This window comes from Hyperolius riggenbachi, chromosome 8 (genome assembly GCF_040937935.1).
Source record: "Hyperolius riggenbachi isolate aHypRig1 chromosome 8, aHypRig1.pri, whole genome shotgun sequence".
Lineage (NCBI taxonomy): Eukaryota > Metazoa > Chordata > Amphibia > Anura > Hyperoliidae > Hyperolius > Hyperolius riggenbachi.
Genome location: NC_090653.1, coordinates 144,163,649 through 144,187,653, shown reverse-complemented (window position 1 = coordinate 144,187,653; position 24,005 = coordinate 144,163,649). Strand labels below are relative to the sequence as shown.

The 24,005-nt window shown below is 42.1% G+C and overlaps 1 protein-coding gene across 10 annotated transcripts in view; it reads left to right on the top strand.

Annotated features, from left to right (window-relative positions):
- The window catches only part of GRIA3 (glutamate ionotropic receptor AMPA type subunit 3), a 604,867-nt gene that overhangs the window by 514,040 nt on the left and 66,822 nt on the right, over positions 1 to 24,005 (top strand). For all 10 annotated transcript variants that reach the window (XM_068251187.1, XM_068251183.1, XM_068251184.1 and 7 more), the window contains 3 exons: positions 2,784 to 2,888; positions 15,984 to 16,091; positions 21,550 to 21,756. In XM_068251187.1, coding sequence (XP_068107288.1) covers positions 2,784 to 2,888; positions 15,984 to 16,091; positions 21,550 to 21,756 — 420 coding nt within the window. The remainder of the gene's footprint in view (positions 1 to 2,783; positions 2,889 to 15,983; positions 16,092 to 21,549; positions 21,757 to 24,005) is intronic.

Here is a 24,005-nt window from a genome sequence, read left to right as displayed (position 1 = left end):
TCTCTTTACACTGGAGACTATTTGAGGACATAAATGATCCAGCAAGCCTGTCCTGGATTTATTAAAAAATATTAGATGAAAACGTTTTCAACTCATACACAGACCTCAGCTATCCATAGCCAAGGCTTTGTAAAATATGTGAAATGACACCAATAGTGAAACCTTGTTACAATGAAATTTCACTTTGGGTACCTACATATAGCTGAAAAAAATTGCACAACTTCTATGTCACTCACCCTTTAGAAACCCTTGTTATGGTTTGCTATGGTCATGCACTGGCTGGACCTTTTCCATTCCACTGGCTTTTCTGTAGGCTTTCAAACATGCAGTTGTCCTTCAAATGCTAAAGAAGCCACCCACTGACCTCTCCATACTATCTAGTTGTTGTCCAGTTTTGCTTCTTCCACAATCCTCCAAACTACTTGAACAGCCTAAAAAGATTAATAGCATTTCTCATCACTCTCTTCAATTTGACTTTTGATTTGCACACACCATTGAAACACCTCTAAAAAAAAAGGTAGACGCTAACCTCTTCTAAGCTAACCTTTGCTTTTTACACTCTTAACAACCCTTGCCTTCTCCAAACGCCGTAATCTATTAGTATTGGTTACACTGCCTTCTCATTGTTAATGTCCTATTAACTTCCTATTTATGTAATTAACTTCCTATGTATGTTACTATTCCAAACATCTTTCAATGCCAACTTTTAATTTCCCACTCCCTTATTTACTGGTGTTCTCCAAGACTTAATCATGGACCTGTGCTATTCTCCCTTCACAATTCCTACCTTGACCAACTCATATCCTCCTTCAGCCTGCAATACCATCTATATACTGATAAAGTCCACATTTTCCTGTCCACCCTTGGCCTGTCTTCCTTTGTACTGAACAAAATTGCGTGCAGTCTGCTGCCTAGTGTACATAATTGTGGATGTCAAACGTATACCTGAAAGTCACCTTGGATTAAACCTGACCCTGACCCGATCCCTGGTATCTGTCTAACAGGCACACTGTCTTGGCATCCCTTTTCATTTCTTTGCATTTTAATTTGCTGTCCACATCCAGGATATCTCTAGGACCTGCCACTCCCTATGCCCAGATACCATGAAACCCGTTATACACATTCTCATTATCTCTCATCCCTACTACTGCTACAACTTGCTATCAAATAGTCCACTAAACCCTCACCTCTACAGTCCACCATGATTGCTGCAGCTAGGCTAAACTACAGTAGCCTTATTGCCACTCCTCATCTGTTACTCCTTGAAAATCTTCACAGTAAATCTCATTTTACTTCAGAATCAAATTCAAATTACAGAGCTTTGCCTTTAAACAATTCTCACATGCATCTCTGCACTTATGTATGCTGGCTTGTCACCTGTACTCCTGTTAATTGTTAAGCATTATGTATTATGGTGGCACTTGCTAAATAAAAGATCATGTCCATATCCAGGCCAAATCTCCTGTAACACTCAGTTTCTCCACTGGTGTCTAGTGTTCGTCAGATAACTTTAGTAAATCAAGACCTATAGGTTAATTTAGCAAGGCTAGAAACAGTTAAGAATAGTAAGGAATATAAGTGATCCAGGAAATGAGTCTGCTATTAGAGGCAACAAGGATTTCCGAATGGGTAGTAAATGTTACTTTGTGATGTTACAGACACATGCATACACACCTCATAAGAACAAGGACACCCTGCAATTATTGAAATAAAAATCACTATCAGTACATGTCCTTGGCTGTGGTCACCTAGGCACTCATTTACTAGCTCTTAACTCCACTATGTTCTGATATCAAAACAAACAATAGCGGGAAACAAGTATTACCTAGCATCAGGCCATTAAAAAGGTTACTGGTTAGTTATGTCCTGCACTGTTTTCCTTAAAGGATACTTGATCTGAGGCAAAGCTACCTAAGATAAGCACAAAGGTCCAGAGATATGTTCATGCTGGATCCACATACTTCTGTGTGTTGTCCATTCCTCTCCTTGTCTCTTCCAACCCCTGTAATCGTTCCTGGGGAAAAAAATGACTTTTGGAAGAGGCAGGCTAGCTGCAATGTTCCCTCCTATCACCATCCCATTCCCTAGTCTTAAGTGGAGTGAATGGGGCAGGGAAAGGAGGAAATGGGACGGTGATAGGAGGGAACAGGCTTACTTTCTGGAGAAGAACAGACAAAGCAAAGAGGTGTGCAAACACAACATGAACATACCTCCGTGCTAACCTTAGGTACCTTTGCCTTGGTTCAGGTGGGCTGAACATAATTCAACCAAATTGCTTGATTTTGCAATTTTTGTATAAAAATGATTGATTGCATGGGAAAAGCTAATGTTTTTTGTTGTTTTTTTTCCGATCAGAAAAATCAATCAGTACTGAATTGTTGATCTTTTAATCTAGTGAATGTGTTGGAAAATCGTGATTTTTTTTTGAAAAATATGAATAGCTTATGGTGGATTGGTTTGTTTTTTTTGAGCAATACAATCAAACAAGAAAATTCATTACATTTGTTCTAAAGAAAAAAGTGTAATGTGTATGGCCACCTTTAGTAAATGAAGCCATATTCTCAAGCAAATAAAGTTCTAAGCATTTTGTGCTGGTTGTACAATTACTAATGGCATGTGAACTTTAATAGTTCTTTTTATTGTTAGCTGCAAATAACTGATGTTATTATTGGCTGTTTTACACAAAGTAATATGTGTTACGGGTTTAATGGCCATTCAGATTAACTTACAGTATATGATTATTGTCAGCTTTCCCTAAGTGCATTATCATTCATTATTTTCAGGTTCAAGTTCAAGGAATGACTGGGAATGTCCAATTTGATACATATGGAAGAAGAACTAACTATACAATTGATGTGTATGAAATGACAGCTACTAAACCTCGCAAAGTAAGCTTCATGATATTTTAACTATGAACAGTCCTGTATCCTAATGTTTATAAAAGCACAGTTATTACGTTCTAACCAGATCAAGAACCGTGGCTGCCGTAAATATGTTTTTACCTTCCAGACAGCTATCTGAATTATTGCTTTCATACAAAACCCCACAGATACTTTTGATCCCTCGCCTGCACACAAAATGAATTAAATCCTCAATGGGCTTGATTCACTAACCGGCGCCGGTTAGTGAGCCCTAACACTTTGTGGGCGCAAACCAGGGCGCTAGGGGCTTGATTCACTAAGACAAATTCACTAAGACAAATAGCGTGCCTTATTATAGTTAAGGGGCTTTATCAGAGTTAGCGTGCCTTATCAGAAAAGCATATTCTGATAAGGCACACTAACTCTGATAAGGCCTCTTAACTCTGATAAGGCACTGATAAGGCCCCTTATCTCTGATAAGGCACGCTAACTCTGATAAGGCCCCTTAACTCTAAGGAACACTCAGGGCCCTTTTCCACCAGCGCAAACGCTGGCTGAATCGCAAAGACGCAAACCGCTAGCGATTTTACAATCGCTACGATTTGCTTTTTAACATAGGAATCGCGGTTGGTCATTTCCACTACCGTGATTCGTTTTTTACGGGAACGCAAACGCGCGGCGGAGCGATATTTGCCGCGATTTTTCTATGCAGTGCATAGCATAGCAAAATCGCGGCCGCAAACGTCGGGGAATCGCCGGTAATTGCGATTCAGCAATCGCTAGCGTTCAGCGTGAACGCTAGCGACTGCTAGTGGAAAAGGGCCCTAAGTGGCTTTTCACTCCGGCGCTAACACTTAGCGCTGGTTAGTGAATCAAGCCCAATGTGTAAAATGCTTTCCTTCAGCACCTGTTCTAGCACATAATGGCCTTGATTCACTAACCGGCACTAAGCCGGTTAGTGTGCCTTATCACTTAGTGGGCACAAACTACAGTGCTAACATTATCTGATATGTGCGCGGTGCAGTGCACGGTGCACGGTATATGTGCGCGTTGCAGTGCGCGATGTAGCTTTGTGCATCTTTTAGTGTGCACAAAGCTACTTAAGGGGCACTAAATTCAGATAAGGCACACTAACCTCAGATAAGGAACACTAACCTCAGATAAGGCACACTAACCTCAGATAAGGAACACTAACCTCAGATAAAGCACACTAACTCAGATAATGCACACTAACCTCAGATAAGGCACACTAATCTCAGATAAGGCACACTAACCTCAGATAAGGCACACTTACCTTAGATAAGGCACACTAACTCAGATAAGGCACACTAACCTCAGATAAGGCACACTAACCGGCTTAGCGCCGGTTAGTGAATCAAGGCCTTGGTGTCCTTCTGGTCTCCACTGTTCTGTCGCTGTCAGCCCAGGTTAAGTCTGCAACTGTTCCTTTCCTCTATCAAAATGGTAACACTTTTTCTTGCTCTCATGTATTAAAGATCAACTCCTCTCAAATATGAAATCTCCCCTTTTGGCGCAATGGGACGAGGTTTGATCCACTTCTTAGATGTTAATGTTCATACTCTACATTAATCCAGGCGTATCTAGAGGGGCACCACTGTGGTGCGCCATGCCTGCCCCTATGCTGCACCGCCATGCCTGCCCCTATGCTGCACCGCCATGCCTGCTCCTGTGCTGCGCTCCATGCCTGCCCCTGTGCTGCACCACCATGCCTGCACCTGTGCTGTGCTATCATGCCTGCCCCACGCCTCCCCATCACTCAGACCTCAGATCAGATTAATTCTGTTATCTTTCTGGGGAACATGGCTAGTTATGTATGTAGGGCACACTTGGCTTAGTGTTAGAAAACAGGTCAGAGAGTAAATAAAGGTGGCCATACACTGGTCGATGTGCCATTAGATCGACCAGCTGACAGATCCCTATCTGATCGAATCTGATCAGAGAGGGATCGTATGGCTGCCTTTACTGCAAACAGATTGTGAATCGATTTCAGCCTGAAACCGATTCACCATCTGCTGAGCTGCTCCTGCCGCCTGCCCCCCCCCCCCCCCCGTATACATTACCTGACGCTGGCTCCCGGGCATCTTCTCTGCATTGCACGGCTCTGTTCCGGCTCCATTACGGCGCTTCCTGTGTGTGTTACTCCGTGACCAGGAAGTTCAAATAGAGCGCCCTCTATTTGAACTTCCTGGTCACTTCAGTGACACAGGAAGCACCGGGATGGATGGAGCCGGAACAGAGCCGTGCAATGCGGAGAAGACGCCCGGGAGCCAGCCTCAGGTAATGTATACTTGATCGGATTGGCCGCCGCTAGCGACGCGCACTTTACCCGCGGGCGATCGAGGGTAATTTCCCGCATGGCGCGATCGACGGACCGATCCGATTTCGGGAGGAAATCGGATCGGCGGCTGCGTTTACCGCGAATGATTGGCAGCAGATTCGATCCCAGGATCGAATCTGCTGTCGAAATGGCCGGGAATCGAGCCAGTGTATGGCCTGCTTAAGAGATATTTTCCAAAAAGTAACTTTTATCAATAACCCTAGCCAAAAAGCACAGGCAACCATAACACATGTACATGAAAAAGGATGCTGTTTTTCGAGGGAATGGGGCTTTGACTAGGGGGGGGGTGCAATTTCAGAGTTTACCATAGGCTCTATGTTACCCAGGTACACCCCTGTCTCTCATATTTCAAAAAACAAGCTTTCATCGCTGGAGTTTTGTTTGAACTCACAACCCCTTGACTAGCTATCAACTAAAACAACTCAGTTTATAATGTACCAGTTACATGGTACCATTAATTTATTGAGGTTCTGCTGTGGTGGGGAACATTGGATTATATTGAATAATCTAGAATATTTAGATAAAAAAAATCCTCCCCTGTCTCATGTCAGAACTCAGGGTGGCAATGCTTAGGAGAACTAATGGAGAAGCATGTGTTCAGTTTGATCAGCTGATAGATTTGTAAGGTTCTGATTTGCTGTGTTGACTTCCTGTATTAACACATGTTCATGACCAGCAAATCAGAGCCTTACAAATCTATTAGCTGATCAAACTGATCACATGCTTCTGCATGAGTTCTCCTAAGCAGTGCCATCCCTAGTCAGAACATAGAGAGGATTGCTTGAAGTTTACTGAATTAGTTGTGTTTTTAATGAACATGATTTTTAATTCTACCTAATAGCAGTTTAACCCCATATCATTACTATTGTTATGTACTAAATCATCAGCATAATATGGAGTACTGTACAATAGATTAATATAGGATACAAAGTCAGGACACAGTAAGGAAAAAGTCCCTACCCAATCAACTTATAAATTACCCTTGAATACCAGGAGGAACCCAGTATAATATATTGGGAACATGGGGAAGGAAGCCAGCATCAGAAAGCCACATAAGAGCTTCTGGACTACATAACTACTACATAATTGTGCCCACAGAGGCGCTAAGCTGACTACTAGACTACATGAGTTGTTTTACTCCTTTTATAGCCTGATAAAGTGGGATATGCCCACGAAACGCGTAGTACTTGTCTGGAGTATTTAAATAAACTGTTGGTTTAACAAAAACAACAGATTTTTGTGTCTGCCTTGGGGAGGTAAGTCCACCGCTAACCCCCCACTTTTAAAAGTTTTTACCTTTTTTTATACTACCGGTGCCTCTGCACTACTGTAATAATTGTGACCACATAAATGTTTTCTTCTTTTTGATGAAATGATCACGTCTTTGCAAAATTTAATTGGAGACTTGAGAATTAGCAAATTTGAACTGCAGTGATTTTTCAACTGCTTTCATTAAATTTAAGACCAAATAAATATGTAATATTGTCTCCTACAGACCCCAGATTTTGTGGGTAAGAAGCCAAGAAAACCACTTCTGTGCCAAATTGCAGATACCTACCCCTGCTTGTTTCCTAAATATGATATACAGACCTATCCTGAAAACCAGTGGGTCAAGGATCTGCAATATGGTTCCCCTCCATCCACTCTGAATTTGGGGACCTTATCAGACATGGTTACGGAGATCCTGTGTCTCAAATTTAATGAATTAGAGTTCATCTCTACTGTGTCGCTGAAACCCCCCAACATATCGTGGAGGTTTTAGCTTCAGGAATGTAAGGGATTTAAAGTATACTATCAAGATTTGGAGCCACAGGGACCCTAAGGGGCCCCTCAAGAACTCCTTCTAAGCCCCCCCACCACCACCACCACCACCACCACTAGAACTCACAGCAGCATAGTCTGATGAAAACTTCCCTATTACACATGTCTTGGACAAAATTCATACTAAGCATTTGTGCGATGATGCACCTCTCAGTGACATAGAGCATGCATGTCATGTGACCAGGAGATGGAAGCATACAGTATAGTGGGTGCTACCAGGAGAAAGAGGAGACTCAATGCAGCATGGACCAAGTAAATATAATAGTGCTCCCTGCACTACTCTAGGAGAAAGGGGGATTGGCATTACTAGCCACTACTGGAGGTGGAGTGGTTTCAGAATTACTGGTAATCATGCACGGGGTGGGGAGGTGGCATATATTAAAAAAAAGGCGTTCTACAATTTGGGCTCTGGGTGAAACACTAGTACAAATAGGCAATATTTTCGATTTTTTTTTATTGGGCATTGGATACCAGTAGTAGAATATTGGAAATGTTACCAAATATTCTACTATTACTTTACCCTCTACTCACACTAACCCTCCACTTCCTATTCCTAACACACTAACCTACCCCTACCTACACCTAACACCAACCTAATCCTGCCTATGCCTAAAACTAACTCTGCACCCACCTCTATAGCGGCTATACTTTCCCAATACCAAGTGTGCTTCAGCCACTAGTTATCGCTGTAGCTACTATAATTGCTTTTGCTGCAGCCACTAATTTTTCTGTTTGCTTTATCTGCTAAAACTGCGTTGCTCTTCTGGTTCCAAATGAGCTGCATCCACTATTTATTGCTGTAGCTTTCCTGATACCAAGTGAGCCGTATCCATGAATTATTGCTATATCTGCTACAACTTCTGCTTTAGCTGCTAATTTTTCCACATACCTCAATTTCTGTCTGTGCGTCCATTTGCCACTACATAACATTAGACTTAGTAGCAGCACCCTGATTGTCCAGTAATCGCTTGCACCCAAATTCTCTACTTTCAGGTTGGGTCCCATAACAGTTTTGCTTGGAGGCTGAGAGGGGGCTTTGTTACACCCCTGTTTTAACCTCTTGAGGACTGCAGGGCTAAACCCCCCAAGTGACCAGCACATTTTCAGTAAAAAAGGCCACTGCAGCTTTAAGGCCAAGCTGCAGGGCCATAAAACATAGCACACAAGTGATTTCAACGGCCGCATGAGACTGCATGCATTTCGCATGAGTGTCCAGTTGTTGGTCCATAACATCCCCATCTCTCCAGACTGTGTCCTTCTACTGTAGTTTTAGAGGTACTGGATGCCAGCTTTATCCTGTTCTAGCATAAGGAGGGTCAAATTCCAGCGAGTCGAGCTATCGCAAATCAGGCGTCTCACCGGCAACTTGTTTCTCCGCTGAATATCCGCAAAGCGTGCCATGCCCGTGTAAGACCACCTGAAATGCCCACACAACTTTCTGGCGTGCCTCAGGACGTCCTCTAAGCCTGGGTACTTTGACACAAATCTTTGAATGACTAGATTCACCACATGTGCCATGCAGGGTACATGTGTCAGCTTTCCCAAATTGAAAGCGGAAATGAGATTGCTGCCGTTGTCACACACCACGTTGCCGATCTCCAGCTGGTGCGGGGTCAGCCACTGATCCACCTGTTTGTTAAGAGCAGCCAGGAGAGCTGCTCCAGTGTGACTCTCCACTTTGAGGCAAGACATGTCTAAGATGGCGTGACACCATCGTACCTGGCATGCAGCATAGGCCGTGGAGCTGTGCAGCTGGAGAGGACATCGCAGCACCAGTAGAGTTCAACTGCCACTCAGCCAAGGAGGAGGAGGACGATGACAGCGAAGAGGATGTAGCAGGAGGAGAGGAGGTGGCAGGAGGCCTGCATGCAAGCTGTGGAGGTGTCAAAAGTTGGTCTGCTGCACAGCCACGTACTCCCTGCTTGCCATCGATCACCAGGTTGACTCAATGGGCTATGTAAGTAATGTACCTGCCCTGACTGTGCTTGGCAGACCAGGCATCCATAGTCAGGGGGACCCTTGAACCAACACTGTGTGCCAGAGATGGCACCACTTGCATCTCAACTTCACAGTACAGTTTGGGTATCGCCTTTTTAGAGAAATAATTGCGGCCTGGCCAATGGCCACAAATTTACGGAAGGCCTCAGAGTCCACCAGCTGGTATGGTAACAGCTGGCGAGCTAACAGTTCCACCAAGCCAGCTGTCAGACAAGGGGGTGACTGGTAGAAATTGGCTTCTTCTGCTCAAAGATTTCCTTCACAGACACCTGGCAGCCATGGGCAGAGGAGCAGGAACCGCTCAAGGTCAGAGGAGGAGTGGAGGAGGGTGGCTGTGAAGGTGCAAGGGAGAAAGCGGCTGAAGATGCTGCATCTGAAGGAGGAAGAGGAGAAGGAGGGTGGCTTTTCTTTTGTGTGCTGCTTTTCCTCTGGTGCTCTTCCCATTGCAGTTTGTGCCTTTTCTCCATGTGCCTTCGTAAGGCAGTTATCTCTACGTGGGTGTTCGCCTTTCCACGGCTCAATTTTGGAGGCAGAGAGAACAGATGGCATTGTTCTGATCTACAGCAGACTCATTAAAAAATGTCCAAACCGCTGAGCCCCCTGGGGTGATGGCATTATGGTGGCATCAGCAGCTGACGTTGAAGGGTATGTTGGCTGGCTGTCCATAGGTGGTGAAACATGGTGCCGGACACTGCCACCAGGTTTCTGACGACGAACTCCCCCTGTTTCTTTCAGGAACTCTTCTCCTCCTCCTACTCCTCTCTGACTCCCCCTCTGAACTGTCCCCCTGTTCATCTCCTCTATTGGGAACATATATGGCATCCATATCATCGTCATCATCATAATCATCCTGCCCAGCTTCACTTGCCTCAGACACCTCCAAAAATGCACCAACAGCATGTACTTCTCCTCACACGTTACGTCCATAAGGTTGCCTAACTCAGATATATGAGGTGGTGTAACTTGCTTAGCGCCTTCATCTGGTTGTACCAATAATGGCTGTGCAACAGTGATTTCCCCACCAAATAACTCCTGCGAACTGTCAAATGTAGTGGATGTGGTACTTGGAGTACAGCTGGTGGCTGTTGAAGATGAGGTGTTCTGTGTTAAATAGTCAACCACATCCTAACAATCTTGCGAGTTGATGGGACATGCCTTTCTGAGCACTGTACTTTGGTCCAGGGCCACACGAAATCACATCAGCATGACCTCGCACAGACCTGCTAGGTGGCCTTCCTCTGGTTCTGCCTCCACCTCTGGCTCTACCTGATTTGTCCATTTTGTCATTATCGGGGGGGATGAAGTGAAAGGTATGCACTGACTTGACTAATACAACGTGCAGTCACACAGGTGCAGTTAACAGGTATGCACGGAGTGGTATATCACACTGCGTGCACTCACATAGGTAGGTGGGTGCACTGAACACAACAGGTAGGTATATGCAGTGATGGGTATTACAAATGTGCACCTGTCACACACACACAGGTACAAGACAGGCACAGTGACACTGCATGCGCTCACATAGGTAGGTGGGTGCACTGAACACAACAAGAAGGTGTATGCAGTGATGGGTATTACAATGTGCACCTGTCACACACAGACAGGTACCGGACAGGCACAGTGACACTGCGTTCACTCACGTAGGTAGGTGGGTGCACTGTGAACAACAGGTAGGTATATGCAGTGATGTGCATTACAATGTGCACCTGTCACACACACACAGGTACCGGACAGGCACAGTGACACTGCGTGCGCTCACGTAGGTAGGTGGGTGCACTGAAGTGAACAACAGGTAGTAGGTATATGCAGTGATGGGTATTACAATGTGCACCTGTCAAACACAGACAGGTACCGGACAGGCACAGTGACACTGCGTGCGCTCACATAGGTAGGTGGGTGCACTGAACACAACAAGAAGGTGTATGCAGTGATGGGTATTACAATGTGCACCAGTCACACACAGACAGGTACCGGTCAGGCACAGTGATACTGCGTTCACTCACGTAGGTAGGTGGGTGCACTGTGAACAACAGGTAGGTATATGCAGTGATGGGTATTACAATGTGCACCTGTCACACACACACAGGTACCGGACCGGCACGGTGGCAATGCATGTGGTCACGTAGGTAGGTGGGTGCACTGTAACCAACAGGTAGGTATATGCAGTGATGGGTATTACAATGTGCACCTGTCACACACACACACACAGGTACTGGACAGGCACAGTGACACTGCGTGCGCTCACGTAGGTAGGTGGGTGCACTGAAGTGAACAACAGGTAGTAGGTATATGCAGTGATGGGTATTACAATGTGCACCTGTCACACACACAAAGGTACTGGACAGGCACAGTGACACTGCGTGCGCTCACGTAGGTAGGTGGGTGCACTGAAGTGAACAACAGGTAGTACGTATATGCACTGATGGGTATTACAATGTGCACCTGTCACACACACACACTTACCGGACAGGCACAGTGACACTGTGTGCGCTCACGTAGGTAGGTGGGTGCACTGAAGTGAACAACAGGTAGTAGGTATATGCAGTGATGGGTATTACAATGTGCACCTGTCACACACACACAGGTACTGGACAGGCACAGTGACACTGCGTGCGCTCACGTAGGTAGGTGGGTGCACTGAAGTGAACAACAGGTAGTACGTATATGCACTGATGGGTATTACAATGAGCACCTGTCACACACACACACACACTTACCGGACAGGCACAGTGACACTGCGTGCGCTCACGTAGGAAGTGGATGCACTGAAGTGAACAACGGGTAGTAGGTAAGGTATATGCACTGATGGGTATTATAATGTGCACCTGGCGCAGCAGTAATTATACCACCAAGGGGCCAAAGGCCAGCTGCGACTGACTGACAGGGCTGTATATAATGCAAGTGGGCCACACACAAAAAAAACAATAGATCACAAGAACAAGATTAGCTCTCAAAAGAGCTGTTGAGGGGTGCTTTTTTAGCAATAAGAATCAGCAAGGAGCAAACTAAGAAGCATACAAGAGCCTAAGCTTTCCCTATAGGTCTCTGCACAGCAGCTCTCCCTTCTCTAATTAATGCAGACATATGAGTGAGTGAAAAGCCTGATGCTGCCTGCCTTTTATAAGGGGGGGAGTGGCTCCAGGAGGGAGTGTAGCTTGATTGGCTACAATGTGCCTGCTGACTGTGCTGTAGAGGGTCAAAGTTGACCCTCATGATGTACTATGGGGGTGATCCGAACTTCAGAAAAAGTTTGCGGTTCTCCGCAATCGCGAACCCCGGAAGTTCGCCGGGAACCATTCGGGCCAGCTCTAATGCTAATATAGTGTTCTCATTAGAGAATCATTGGACCTGTTTATTATAACGTAATTAAATTATTTTTATTACTACAATGGTAATTTAAACATGGATTGTAAATTCTAAGCTTCGGTTTAAAATGTTACAAGCATTTCATGTTTCATAAACATATGGTAGTGGACATTGTTTTTCAATTAGAGAAATATTTGAAACAAGTGTGATTGGTGTATAGAAGATTTCTCCATTAGAACCCCTAACCACTTTAGTGTTGATACACCCCTGGATAATTCTGTAAATTATGTGTTTATTGCTTATTAATTTGCGATGAACTTTTATATGTTGTAGAGTGAAAATGGTACGTAAAGGGACCTTCCAGAGAAAAAGCAGGACAAACTGAAAGCTTAATATAGTGTAGAATGTTGATAAGTGGATATGTGTATAAGTAAGCAATTGAAAAAGGTTTTCACAAACCCTGATTGTACAATATGCAACCACTAACATATTGGGGGGAACATATGTCCCCATTTGAGTATGCTTTTGGGTATCCCTCTGTACAGGGTCACTCCATAAATAGATGTGTTTATGGCTGAAAATCATAAATACATCAACCTCCCAACAGATTTGTAGGATACAAGTTACAAAAAGGTTGCATCCTGAATGAGTAAAAGGTGTAAAAATTAGTTTAAATAGAGGTACCTGTTGGTTTACCTCTGTAAAAATTTCCAACTGAGTGCTCAGCGATTAATGGAAAAAAATAGCCAGACAACACATTTCAAGAATACAGGCTTGCTTCCTCAGGTTAATCAATGCCAGATCTATACAAACTTGAGCACCTCTCTCTCTCTCTGTTGAAAAAATCATTACAGAAAGAAACAAGTTTGTCCCATTTTTGTTAAAAGCTAAGCGAACAAGCATTCCTGCATTTTCACTAGTCCTCTTTCTATTGCATAATACCATTGTATTTTCTTAGAGGATATGACTGGACTTGGTTACAAGTTTTTCATTTTCTGTATTAGGTTTCCCAATAAGATTGTGTAATTAGAAATGAGTGAAGAAACCAGTAGCCGGATATTATATAATATTATTCCATTTACTTTACATGGTTATTTTGTTTAGTTGGTATTTCAGCAAGTAAAAAAGTACTTGAATGTAGATGAAGTCATTTTTTTTTACTGAAAACTAGTAGCATATACCATGATATAAACATGCCTTTATGGCTGACAAACCTCTCTAGCCAGTATGTTCCAGTTTTCTGCCGCTTCCGGCATGAAAATATTCAACAAAATTGTCAAATATGAAGAAACAGAAAGAGGCTACTCCATGTGCCCCTCCCACTTCGCTCCCATCTCCATCCTCTAGCTGCCCATTTCCCACCCTCTCCATGCATGCTTCCATCTCAATTCAGAAAGCAGAGAACTATTGAGCATGTAGTAGCTTGTAAGATCAAGCAGGTCATGAATGGAGGATGGTAATGGTGAGCTGACCCGAAGCTAATCCAGGGTTGGTGCCATATTTGAAGTGGAGGATCTATTTTTGTCCTCTAAAAAAGGAACAACTAGGGCCAGAAAAAGCAGTAATTTTGTAAGTTATTGAAAGGGGAGAGTAACTTATTTATTTATTTATTTATTTTAAAAGAAGCACTTGACTTCAGGTTTGCTTTACAGCAGAGTTCCCCAACCCTGGCCCCAAGGCCCACCAACAGTACATGTTTTGCAGGAAACCACAAACTTTCACAGGTGGGGTAATTAGTGTCTCAGCAGAGCTGGATACCTACCTGTGTGGATTTCCACAAAACATGGTCTGTTGGTAGGCCTTGAGGACAGGGTTGGGGAACACTGCTTTAAAGCATATCTGGCCCTAGGCAAATCTACCTGAGGTGAGCACAGAGGTATGTTCATGCTGACTCCACATAACTCTGCGCATTGTCCGTTCTTCTCCTCACTCCCCTGTCCACATAATCACTCCTTGAAAAATTAGACTTTTGACCAGTATCACATTTTCAGACAGGGAAAGGCAGCCTTGCTGTGATTTTACCTTCTATCATCCTATCATTTTATCCTCTCAAGAGGAGTGAATGGGATGGAAAAGAGGAAGTAACGGGAGAGTGAGTTTTCCTCTTCCTGCCTGTAAAATGTGACCTTAGCAAAACTCATACAATACACATGTGAACTGTACTTTCTTACTTAGATTAGCTTTGTTGAATCAGGGCCATCTTTTTTCTGGGATAATCACATGTATTATTTCAGAATTTACAGATAACAATCAGGGAAAAAAATCCTAATTTCCAGTCTTTTTGCCTTCCGTGGGGCATTGTTGTCTAATTCAGAAAATCACTAGTCCAGGGAATGCCTGAGACCATGCATATTTATTCTCAGAGTCTTTGAAATATTCCCTCATGACATACAATTACATAGTAGCTTTTCCCAAATATTGCTCATTTACACCATCTGCATAGTCCAGTATAAGATGCAGGAAAATGCTTATGATTTTTTTGTACTATGCTCATAAAACAGTTTTCACTTTCAGTTTTTTACATGTATTTTTACGCTCTGCTAATGTTTTTTTATTTCTTATTTGTTACATTTCCCTGCTTCTAATTAGTACTGCTGCAATGTGTATGTATGGCCACTTGTCACTAAGGGGTGTTATAAACTGTTCTTATCACCTTGCTTCGACACCATCGTCTCACAGACTGTGAGATCACTTGACTCTCCACACAGCAAACAGGAAATAGACTTTCTCAGGCTTCTCCAATGTTTCCGTTATTTATTCAAGTCACAGAAAGACAGATAGATACAGTCATCATATCCTAGCTATGCAAATCTTCATGTTGCATTATAAGCTCATGATTAGACTCCCTGCTGAAGTCTATCAGGTACCTTCTTCCTACCTACGTTCCACTAAACTACCTATGTACAGCAAACATTATATCAGATTACATAAAGGAAGAACATGCTTAGAGAAATAATTGGGTTCCAGTCAGTATTGCGAGCTAGTGCGGAAGGAAGAAGCAGAAGTGAGTTCTCCATCGCTCGCTCCAGATTTAATACCGGCTAGGAAAGAGTTAAATATGACATCATCTTCGCCACCCCCTATATCAGTCTATTGGTGGACCCACTCGTGGTGTCATCATACCCGCCTACTCGATTAATAATCAATGAGGCACTTGACCCAGATGCAGGCATGTGGATGTTTAGTAAACATGGCCAATGTTGTCTGTTCCTGTTGAGGTCAGAGTGGCCGATGGCCTTCTGTTAGGAACATGTTCTCAGTATCTGCGTGTATCCTCTGCTACACGCAGACCCTGAGATGCCTCTGCCTGCATCACAAAACCTCTATTTATTTTAAAGACATACACTGCGGACAAGCCTTTTACATAAAACTCAGGCCAAGTAACTGAGGCCTACTTAAATTATAACAAGGGGCAGTGTGAGACAATAACAGAGGACTTCTGCTTTCAGTTTCTAAATGTTCTGCTAGTAGAGAGAGATCAAAGCATTCCAAGAATTTACAGCACGACACCATCTGCATAGTCCAGTATAAGATGCAGAAAAATGCTTATGATTTTTTTGTACTATGCTCATAAAACAGTTTTCACTTTCAGTTTTTTAGATGTATTCTTCTTTCACACTGTGCTAATGTTTTTTTAGGTTGGACATTGGAATGAATATGAACGTTTTGTGCCTGCCCCCGATCAACAACCCATAAATGACTCTACTTCTGTGGAGAACAAGACCATTGTAGTCACAACAATTTTGGTGAGTGGGATTTCCTTGTATTAACCTGAACATTTAAGGAATCACATTAAAAAACATGAGCACCAACTTTGTTTTATCCAGGCTCAAGATACAAGAATTGAATATGCATTGCAAGTAAGGAGCAAAGCTCAGTAAATTTAGCCTTTGGCGATTCAATGCAGGGTAAATTCACTTCATGGAGCCAGGCCACCGCTTCTTCAGTCAGATCCCATCAGGCCGGGGTTCAGGACATCTCCACCCGGGAACTCAATGCATAGGGTTTCAGCTATCAAACTGCAGCTTTGCACTGTTTCATACAACGTATATATCATACAAAATAATAATGATAGTAATATAGGTGTTCTAAGCACAGCTATATTGATTCTTACTCTACTATGCCTCGCCTTACAAGCAGAGAAAACCTGGGCTATTAAATCAGGAAATGTTGGATCATTCTAAAGGTGGCCAGTAACGGTCCAATTTCTAGCGAAAAATCGTTTGAGCGATCTGAAATTCTGATCAGATTGGTTGTAAATAACCTCTGTTGGTGGGCACCATCGTTTACAAACGCTTATAAAAATAGTCATGCGATTAGATTTTCTTGTTGATTGTGATAGATAGAAAGCAAAGATTGGTTCGTTGATGGTGTAGTGAACGATTTCATTTCCATTGGATCGTTAGTGGCCACCATTAGAGCAAGTTTATGGTCCTTGATATCACCAAATACTAAACTGTTTGAATATGCATAACCTCTCACAGAGATATGGTTCTCTTATCTTCTCTGCTACTTGATTGCCATTTGACAGACATTGACTTAATGTTTAACTCTCAGCAAATAATTTAATACAACATGTGAAACTGAAGTGCGATATATGTTAGTTTAGTTTAGTTTAGTATAGTTAGTAACCTATACACAGTAAGTTTTTAATCAAGGGTTTTTTCATGGCTGAAGAACATCTATCAGTCTACACTGGAATATTGACTATGATACTTAGATAAGAAGGACTTTTAGGAACTTAGTAGGTGGGTTTCAGTCCCCCAGTTACCCAAAAGCTCTGCTCCAACGGAAAATTAACATTTAATTATGTTTCATAGTTAATAATATTTGATCTCTTTACTGAACATGTATCTGTTATCTTTATTATCTCTGTTATATAATGACTAAGATCCACATATATGTTTATATTGATGTATACGCAAATAATGTACAATATTATTGATATTACGGAGTTTGGCCAATTTGGCCTTGTTGTAAAAATTAAGAAAATTCCTAATAAAAATTATTGAAACATACTATGCCTCACCTGTTATGCAGTTATAGTCTGGCCTTGGCTTTGATGTACATATTTATTCAGTCATTTGATTAAATCAGACCCATTATCAAGATGGAACAATTTATGCCCCCCTATACGCAAACTTGGTGTTTACCAAGTTCATTCTTTGTGGATCACATTATATTATGAAGTGCCACTTTTTATGTATGTCATACTCTTAAATGCCTAATCCCTTTATATGTATTTGTTCTGTTCCACCACCTTAGTATGTTTTCTGGGACATGTCCATAGAGATCAGAGCATAGGCAAGTAGACTGTAGTTTAAGGTTACTTCTGCCCAAGGGGTGACTGGACATGTAAGAAAGGGGCTGCTTCGCATGGAAGAGGAGGCTGCAAATGGAATAGAAAGGATGCAAATGCAGGGGTACACATAGGAGAGGGAAGCTACTTCCCCAATTGGATATGTATCTGGAGGAGGAGAAGGACTGCTTTTTTTGAAAAGACAGCTGCTGCAAATAGGGTCTACACATACATAGCCTAGAGCACATGAAAGAGGGATGGGATAAATGAGTAAAAGTGAAAATGAAAACAATTAGGTCACTGAAGATCACTGAAGAATATCCCTATGGCCTGGCCTGGCCTGGAATAATTCTAAAAAAAATAATCTTTAAATATCTGTGTATGCATGCATGGGACTGCAAGCACAACCTGTCATACTCTTTCAGCAACATCCGATATAGACCATATGGCCCAGGCCAGCGTTGAATACTTTTGTAATCAAATTACAGACAACAGACCCAGGCTTTTAATGCAGAATCATTTATGTTCTCCCGTGGTCTCCTGCTCTGTGGAACCGTAGCAAATCACACCTAATGTGACTAAAAAGAAAATCTAATTAAAAAGATATAGAAGCTTATGTTAGTCACTGATATACACCACATAAAAGACTGTACTCATCTGCCCATAAGATAAAGCTACTAAAAGCAAAGCTCAGCAGAATGTCAGGCAGGTTACAGCAGCATCATGTCAAGATTACGGAATTGTGCGCTTTATGTTGATGTTTGATTTATTGATTGAATTGACTCCTTATTACTTTCCTTAATTTATCTGTTATTTACTGCTTTATTAATAGGAAATTGTGTCACCTTGATAGACCTTTCTTATTTATAGGGACATAATCACCTTTTTACAAGCCAAGTTAATTAAATGTGACATGAAAAGATTGGTTCAGTGGATCCTGGATAGAAAAAAAAATGGTTGCTTTGGTGACATAATGTTCTTTTACTGGGCTTAATCTACTTTGTGTTCATTGCTCTGATTATGCTGCATTTTACCTGGCTTTGTGAACAGTGTCAGAAATAAACAATCCTTGGAAAGTAACACATTTTGGGCGGCTTATTATTACTTTTTACAGCTGTATCTCATAGGTGCCTTTATATATGTAGAATAGATCATGAAATGGAAAAGTAAATCTGTAAATTGTTGACATTTGCACCCCTGACACTTGCAGGCCTTTGAAAGCTACTAACTTTATAGGGCATGCTTTCAAGCAAACCCTTGCCAATTTATTTAGCAGCTGACAAGTGCTCCAGGACAATTTATTTTAGCACATTTTTTATTTCTTATTTGTTACATTTCCCTGCTTCTAATTAGTACTGTTGTAATGTGCATGTATGGCCACTTGTCACTAAGGGGCAGTGTGAGACAGTAACAGAGGACTTCTGCTTTCAGTTTCTAAATGTTCTGCTAGTAGAGAGAGATCAAAGCATTCCAAGAATTTACAGCACAACAAGCTCTGCAGACTGAGGTCATAAGCAGTGTGCTTATCTCAAATTAGATAATCTATTGAAGGTGCTAATGGGTTAAAGAATGTGAATCTATCTGTGTCTTGAAAAAAATCATGTTTCCACTCTGCTGCATTCTATCCTGCTAGAAATAGAAATATTTATTTATTTATCGTATTTATAAAGCGCCAATATATTACTCACCCCATTGGCAAATAGGGATTACTTTAGTTGGCTGATAATAAAAGTGCTTCTGTGGAGCTGAAGCAGAAGACAGAAGGTAAATATCAGAGTTGTTGGTAATATGCATTCTATACCTAGTTCATTCTGCTCTATATAAAGTTGTTTAGTTTTATTACAAAGCCTTTGTTTGTGTTGCTGGACATACTTATATAGTGGTTTAAAGTGAACCTTAACTGAGGCATAAAAAAAAAGTTTCACCATACCTGTGGCTTTCCCCAGCCCCCAGCAGACATCCTATGCTCACGCCGTCACTCACTGATCATCCGGTCCCATGCCGTAGCTCAGTTTCGTTTTCAGTGACTGGCCAGTTGCCAACTAAGTGTGCCTGCGTGGCCATAGCATCTGTGCTTTCATCCCTGGGGCTGTCCTGAGCATGCACAATGCATGTACTACGTGTACAGATGCCCATAGCACATGTACTGTGCCTGCGCAGGATGGCCACAAAGACGGGAGTGCGATTGAGGACACACGCGGCCAGGGCCACGCAGGCACACTGGCTAGCTGTGAAAAACAAAACTGAGAAACTGAGCCGGAGACTGAATGATCGTGAGTGATGGTGTGGGCAGTGGGCACAGGATATCTGCAGGGGGCTGGGGGAAGCCCTGGGTAAGAGCTCTTTTTAATGACTTAAGGGTGGCCATACATGGTGCAATTTTTCTTTTTTTTTTTCGATTAGATAATTTAGTTTGATTATTCCGTTAGATCGAATATAAAGATTTTTCCAGCATGTCCGATCTGATTTTTCTCGAAAAAACGGGATAATCGTTCGAATTTCTTGATTGAAAAAAAAAATATTTTCAACTTTCATTCAATTCGATCATTTAGATCGAATAAACGGGATAATCAAACATTTTTATTGTACCATGTATGGCCACCTTAAGGTTCACTTTAAGGCTGTTTTAAGTCAGTACTTCCTGGAACCATCAGGGCAAAGTAATTTGTCATTTTGACTTCCCAATATTAACTTTAGATTGCTGTGGATGTTTATAGACATTGCTGTGTGTCTGCACCTGTAGGTGTTTTTGTTTCCCCATATTCCTGTGCCACAGATGTCTAAATGGCATTTAATACAAAGTTTTGACTCAATGCAAACTTTCTATTTGACTTGAAATATGCAAATCGTTCTTAGTTGGTGCAGGATTATGCAAATGTTACTGCAAATCTATGTAGCTTGAAAATGGAACAATCAAAATATGTCATAACATAAGTCAATCTACATTTTAGATGTTTATAATTATTAGCATATTTCTGTATCATAATAATGAGCAAAATTGTATTCATTTCAAACGTATTTGCACCTCAATGACAATCCCTACCGACTACCCAGGGGTGTAACTTCAGGGGTGCAGCCCCTACAATCGCAGGGGGACCAAGGCTTTAGGGGCCCAACTACTACTTTGCCTAACTCCACTCCCTCTGATGAAGGGGTGCATCCTTCAGATCAGGAGTATTTGGGGCTACACTTGTTATGGATGTGAAGATTACGATGGCCACACTTGTTTTATGACCCTTGCAAGATGGGCCCCCCAGGCTGCGAGGGTCACAATGGGTTGGCAAGGGAAAGGGTGTAAATATTGGGGGGCCCCATCAAAGTTTTGCTGGGGGACCTGTGATTTATAGTTATGCCCCTGCAACTAACATGGACTTTGGTTCATGTAGCTGCATACAAAGGCATTTAATAAACACAGTTCAAACATAACTGGTATTGACGTGTAGCTTTTTAAAAAAAAATGCTGGCAGTCTAGGGGTTAAGCATTTCCCCAAGAAATTCAATGTTTGCATGTTCACATACCAAGAACCTCTGGGTGTCTTCAGTGTGTCTAGTGCTAAGGATGAAAACCTGGAGTTCCACTTTAAAATTGTTGTCAGTGTAAGCAGATTTCCCCAACTCATGTCATTTATATTCATCCATAATTAATTTCCACTATGATGTCTGGGCTTGTAATTGTGGCTTTGATATCATAATGACTAAGCAGGTCATGCATTTCTGTATTTATTCTCTGTGGTTTGCAATCTGCAAAATAGCAAAGCCCATTCCATCCACTCAGCCAAAGATTTATCTAATGATGCCGACACTGCACCCGGTCCCTTTCATCTGTTGAACATTAACCAGTGCATAATAGAGCTTCTCTTTAGTAATGCGCTTTTTAAGATGTTTGATCTTTTTTTTTTATAAAGGAAAATCCATATGTAATGAAAAAGAAAAACTATGAGCAGCTGGATGGAAATGACAAGTATGAAGGGTACTGTGTGGACCTGGCTAGTGAAATTGCAAAGCATGTTGGGATCAAATACAAACTCTCCATCGTGGAAGATGGCAAATATGGTGCCCGTGACCCTGAAACTAAAATATGGAATGGGATGGTGGGAGAACTTGTGTATGGGGTAAGTTTCTGAAACTCTGACCCTGGGAACCTAGTTTTTCCATATCCTATGGTAAAATGTGTGTACCCTGTATAAATGTCAACTGGGAGATTGTACATGAATTCTTTTAAATTAGGTTCACAATGTTTTGTTAATTAAATACTTATGATAGCATCAATGAACTCGAAAGTGGGCTCTAAAGTTTTATATATTCTCTAAAATTCAAAGTTTTATACAACTGTCAAACAGGTTAAATATTAAGATCAAGTGATCTCTGAACACACAGTATGTACAGTACACATGAAGTAGCCACTGTAAAAAATACACACACGGATGGATGGATAGATAGATAGATAGATAGATAGATAGATAGATAGATAGATAGATAGATAATGGTGTTGTTATTCATGTTAAAAAGGCAGCCCTGTTACTCCACATCCAGTAAGTTGGAATGATCAGTTGTCAGGTTTTCCAATTGTGACTCTATCCTGTCGGCGAGCAGCACTCGGTACAAAGTATCTAAATGCTAGGACAAAATGAAGATTAATAATATGATGTATACAAACCATCATTACCAGTCATGTGGGGTTGATGCACGAAGCAGCGGTAATATTGCTGTATACAGATATTACTTTTACCGCCGCCAGCAGTGCACAGTGGACTACGTTCTGATTGTGACCCGTGATACTCAATTACTGCAAGCATTGCTACGATAATGTTTAGTTTTGTGCGTTACTATAGCAACGTCTTCATTACTCGAGCACCACAGGTCACACTAATAGCATCACTAACTGTGTACACCTGGTAGTAGTAACCTTAATATTGCTGTGCGCTGTCTGCACACAACAATATTAACGCTACTTTGTGCATCTACCCCCTTACCTCTTGCCAGAAAGTTATTAAAGTATATTGCATGGTCAGACCCAGAAGTCAACAGATGTATCAATGTTACACAGTTTATTTAAATATTTCCTATGTACTTTAAAGAGACTCTGAAGCCAGAATAAATCTCACTTCAGAGCTTATATTCAGCAGGGGCATGCGTGCCCCTGCTAAAACGCCGCTATCACACGGCTAAACGGGGGTCCCTTACCTCCCAAATCCCGGGGATCTCTTCCTGGTGAGGCAGGGCTAATGGCCGCAGCGCGTCTATCCATGCACGTCTATCAGCGCGTATCTCCGCCTCTCCCCCGCCCCTCTTAGTCTTCCTTCGCTGAGAGGGGCGGGGGAGAGGTGGCGATGCGCCGCTGATAGATGGTGCTGAGAGGCAGGGCTGCAGCCGTTAGCCCTGCCTCAACAGCAGCAAAATCTACGACCAAGTTTGTCGTTGATTTTGCAGGGGGGGATTTGGGGGGTAAGGGACCCCCGTTTAGCCGCGGGATAGCAGCGTTTTAGCAGGGGCACACATGCCCCTGCTGAATATAAGCTCTGAAGCGAGATTTATTCTCGCTTCAGTGTCTCTTTAAATAGCTGATCTGATGAGGATATTTCTATTATTATTAGTAGTAGTAGTAGTAGCAGTAGTAGTAGTAATAGTAGTAGTAGTAGTAAAGATAGAATTACAGCTTAATTTTGCAGTGCTTTTACTGCAGCAAGTAGAGAAATGCCCCTCATCATATTTTCTGATAACTCAGCCACCCTTACTTTACAGAATGTCAATCCTTTTTAAAAGCTGCACAGTTATTCTCATTCATTTCTTCATTTGCTTCTATTTCCTTAAATTGTATGATGTGTAGTATTATCACAGCTTGACAAAAATTGACCCGCAGAGAACACAACCTTTTAGTTAAACAGTAAATTTATTTTTTTCCTTGAAATTGCTTTTCAGTCCTTCAGAGGTCATGTATTATCATGGGACTTGATTGATCCATTTTAAAGTCAATAAATATTGACTAGGCTTGTGTGTTTAAAGAGCTGGCATCACATTCAGACTTATCAAAAGAAAGGCATTGATTTATTTCTCTGAAGTCAAATCTGCATCTCTTGTGTGGATGAATGTAATGTTATCTCATTTCATATTTTATTTGAACCACCGTATTGTCCTTTTATTCCTGGGAGGACCTATTTAGAGAAAAAAAAAAGCTTTCCTACGTTTTATATAATTTACTGGGGGAAGGACTAATATGAAGATAAATTGCCATGGCTGGAGCTCTGTGTATAACCGCTGCTCGGTTCTGGTTGCAATCATTCAGCTGGTCCATGTATTCTCAGCTGTAAGTGTACAGATCCAACTCCAGCCATTCTAATCAGATGCTTTGTGTAGAAGGTAT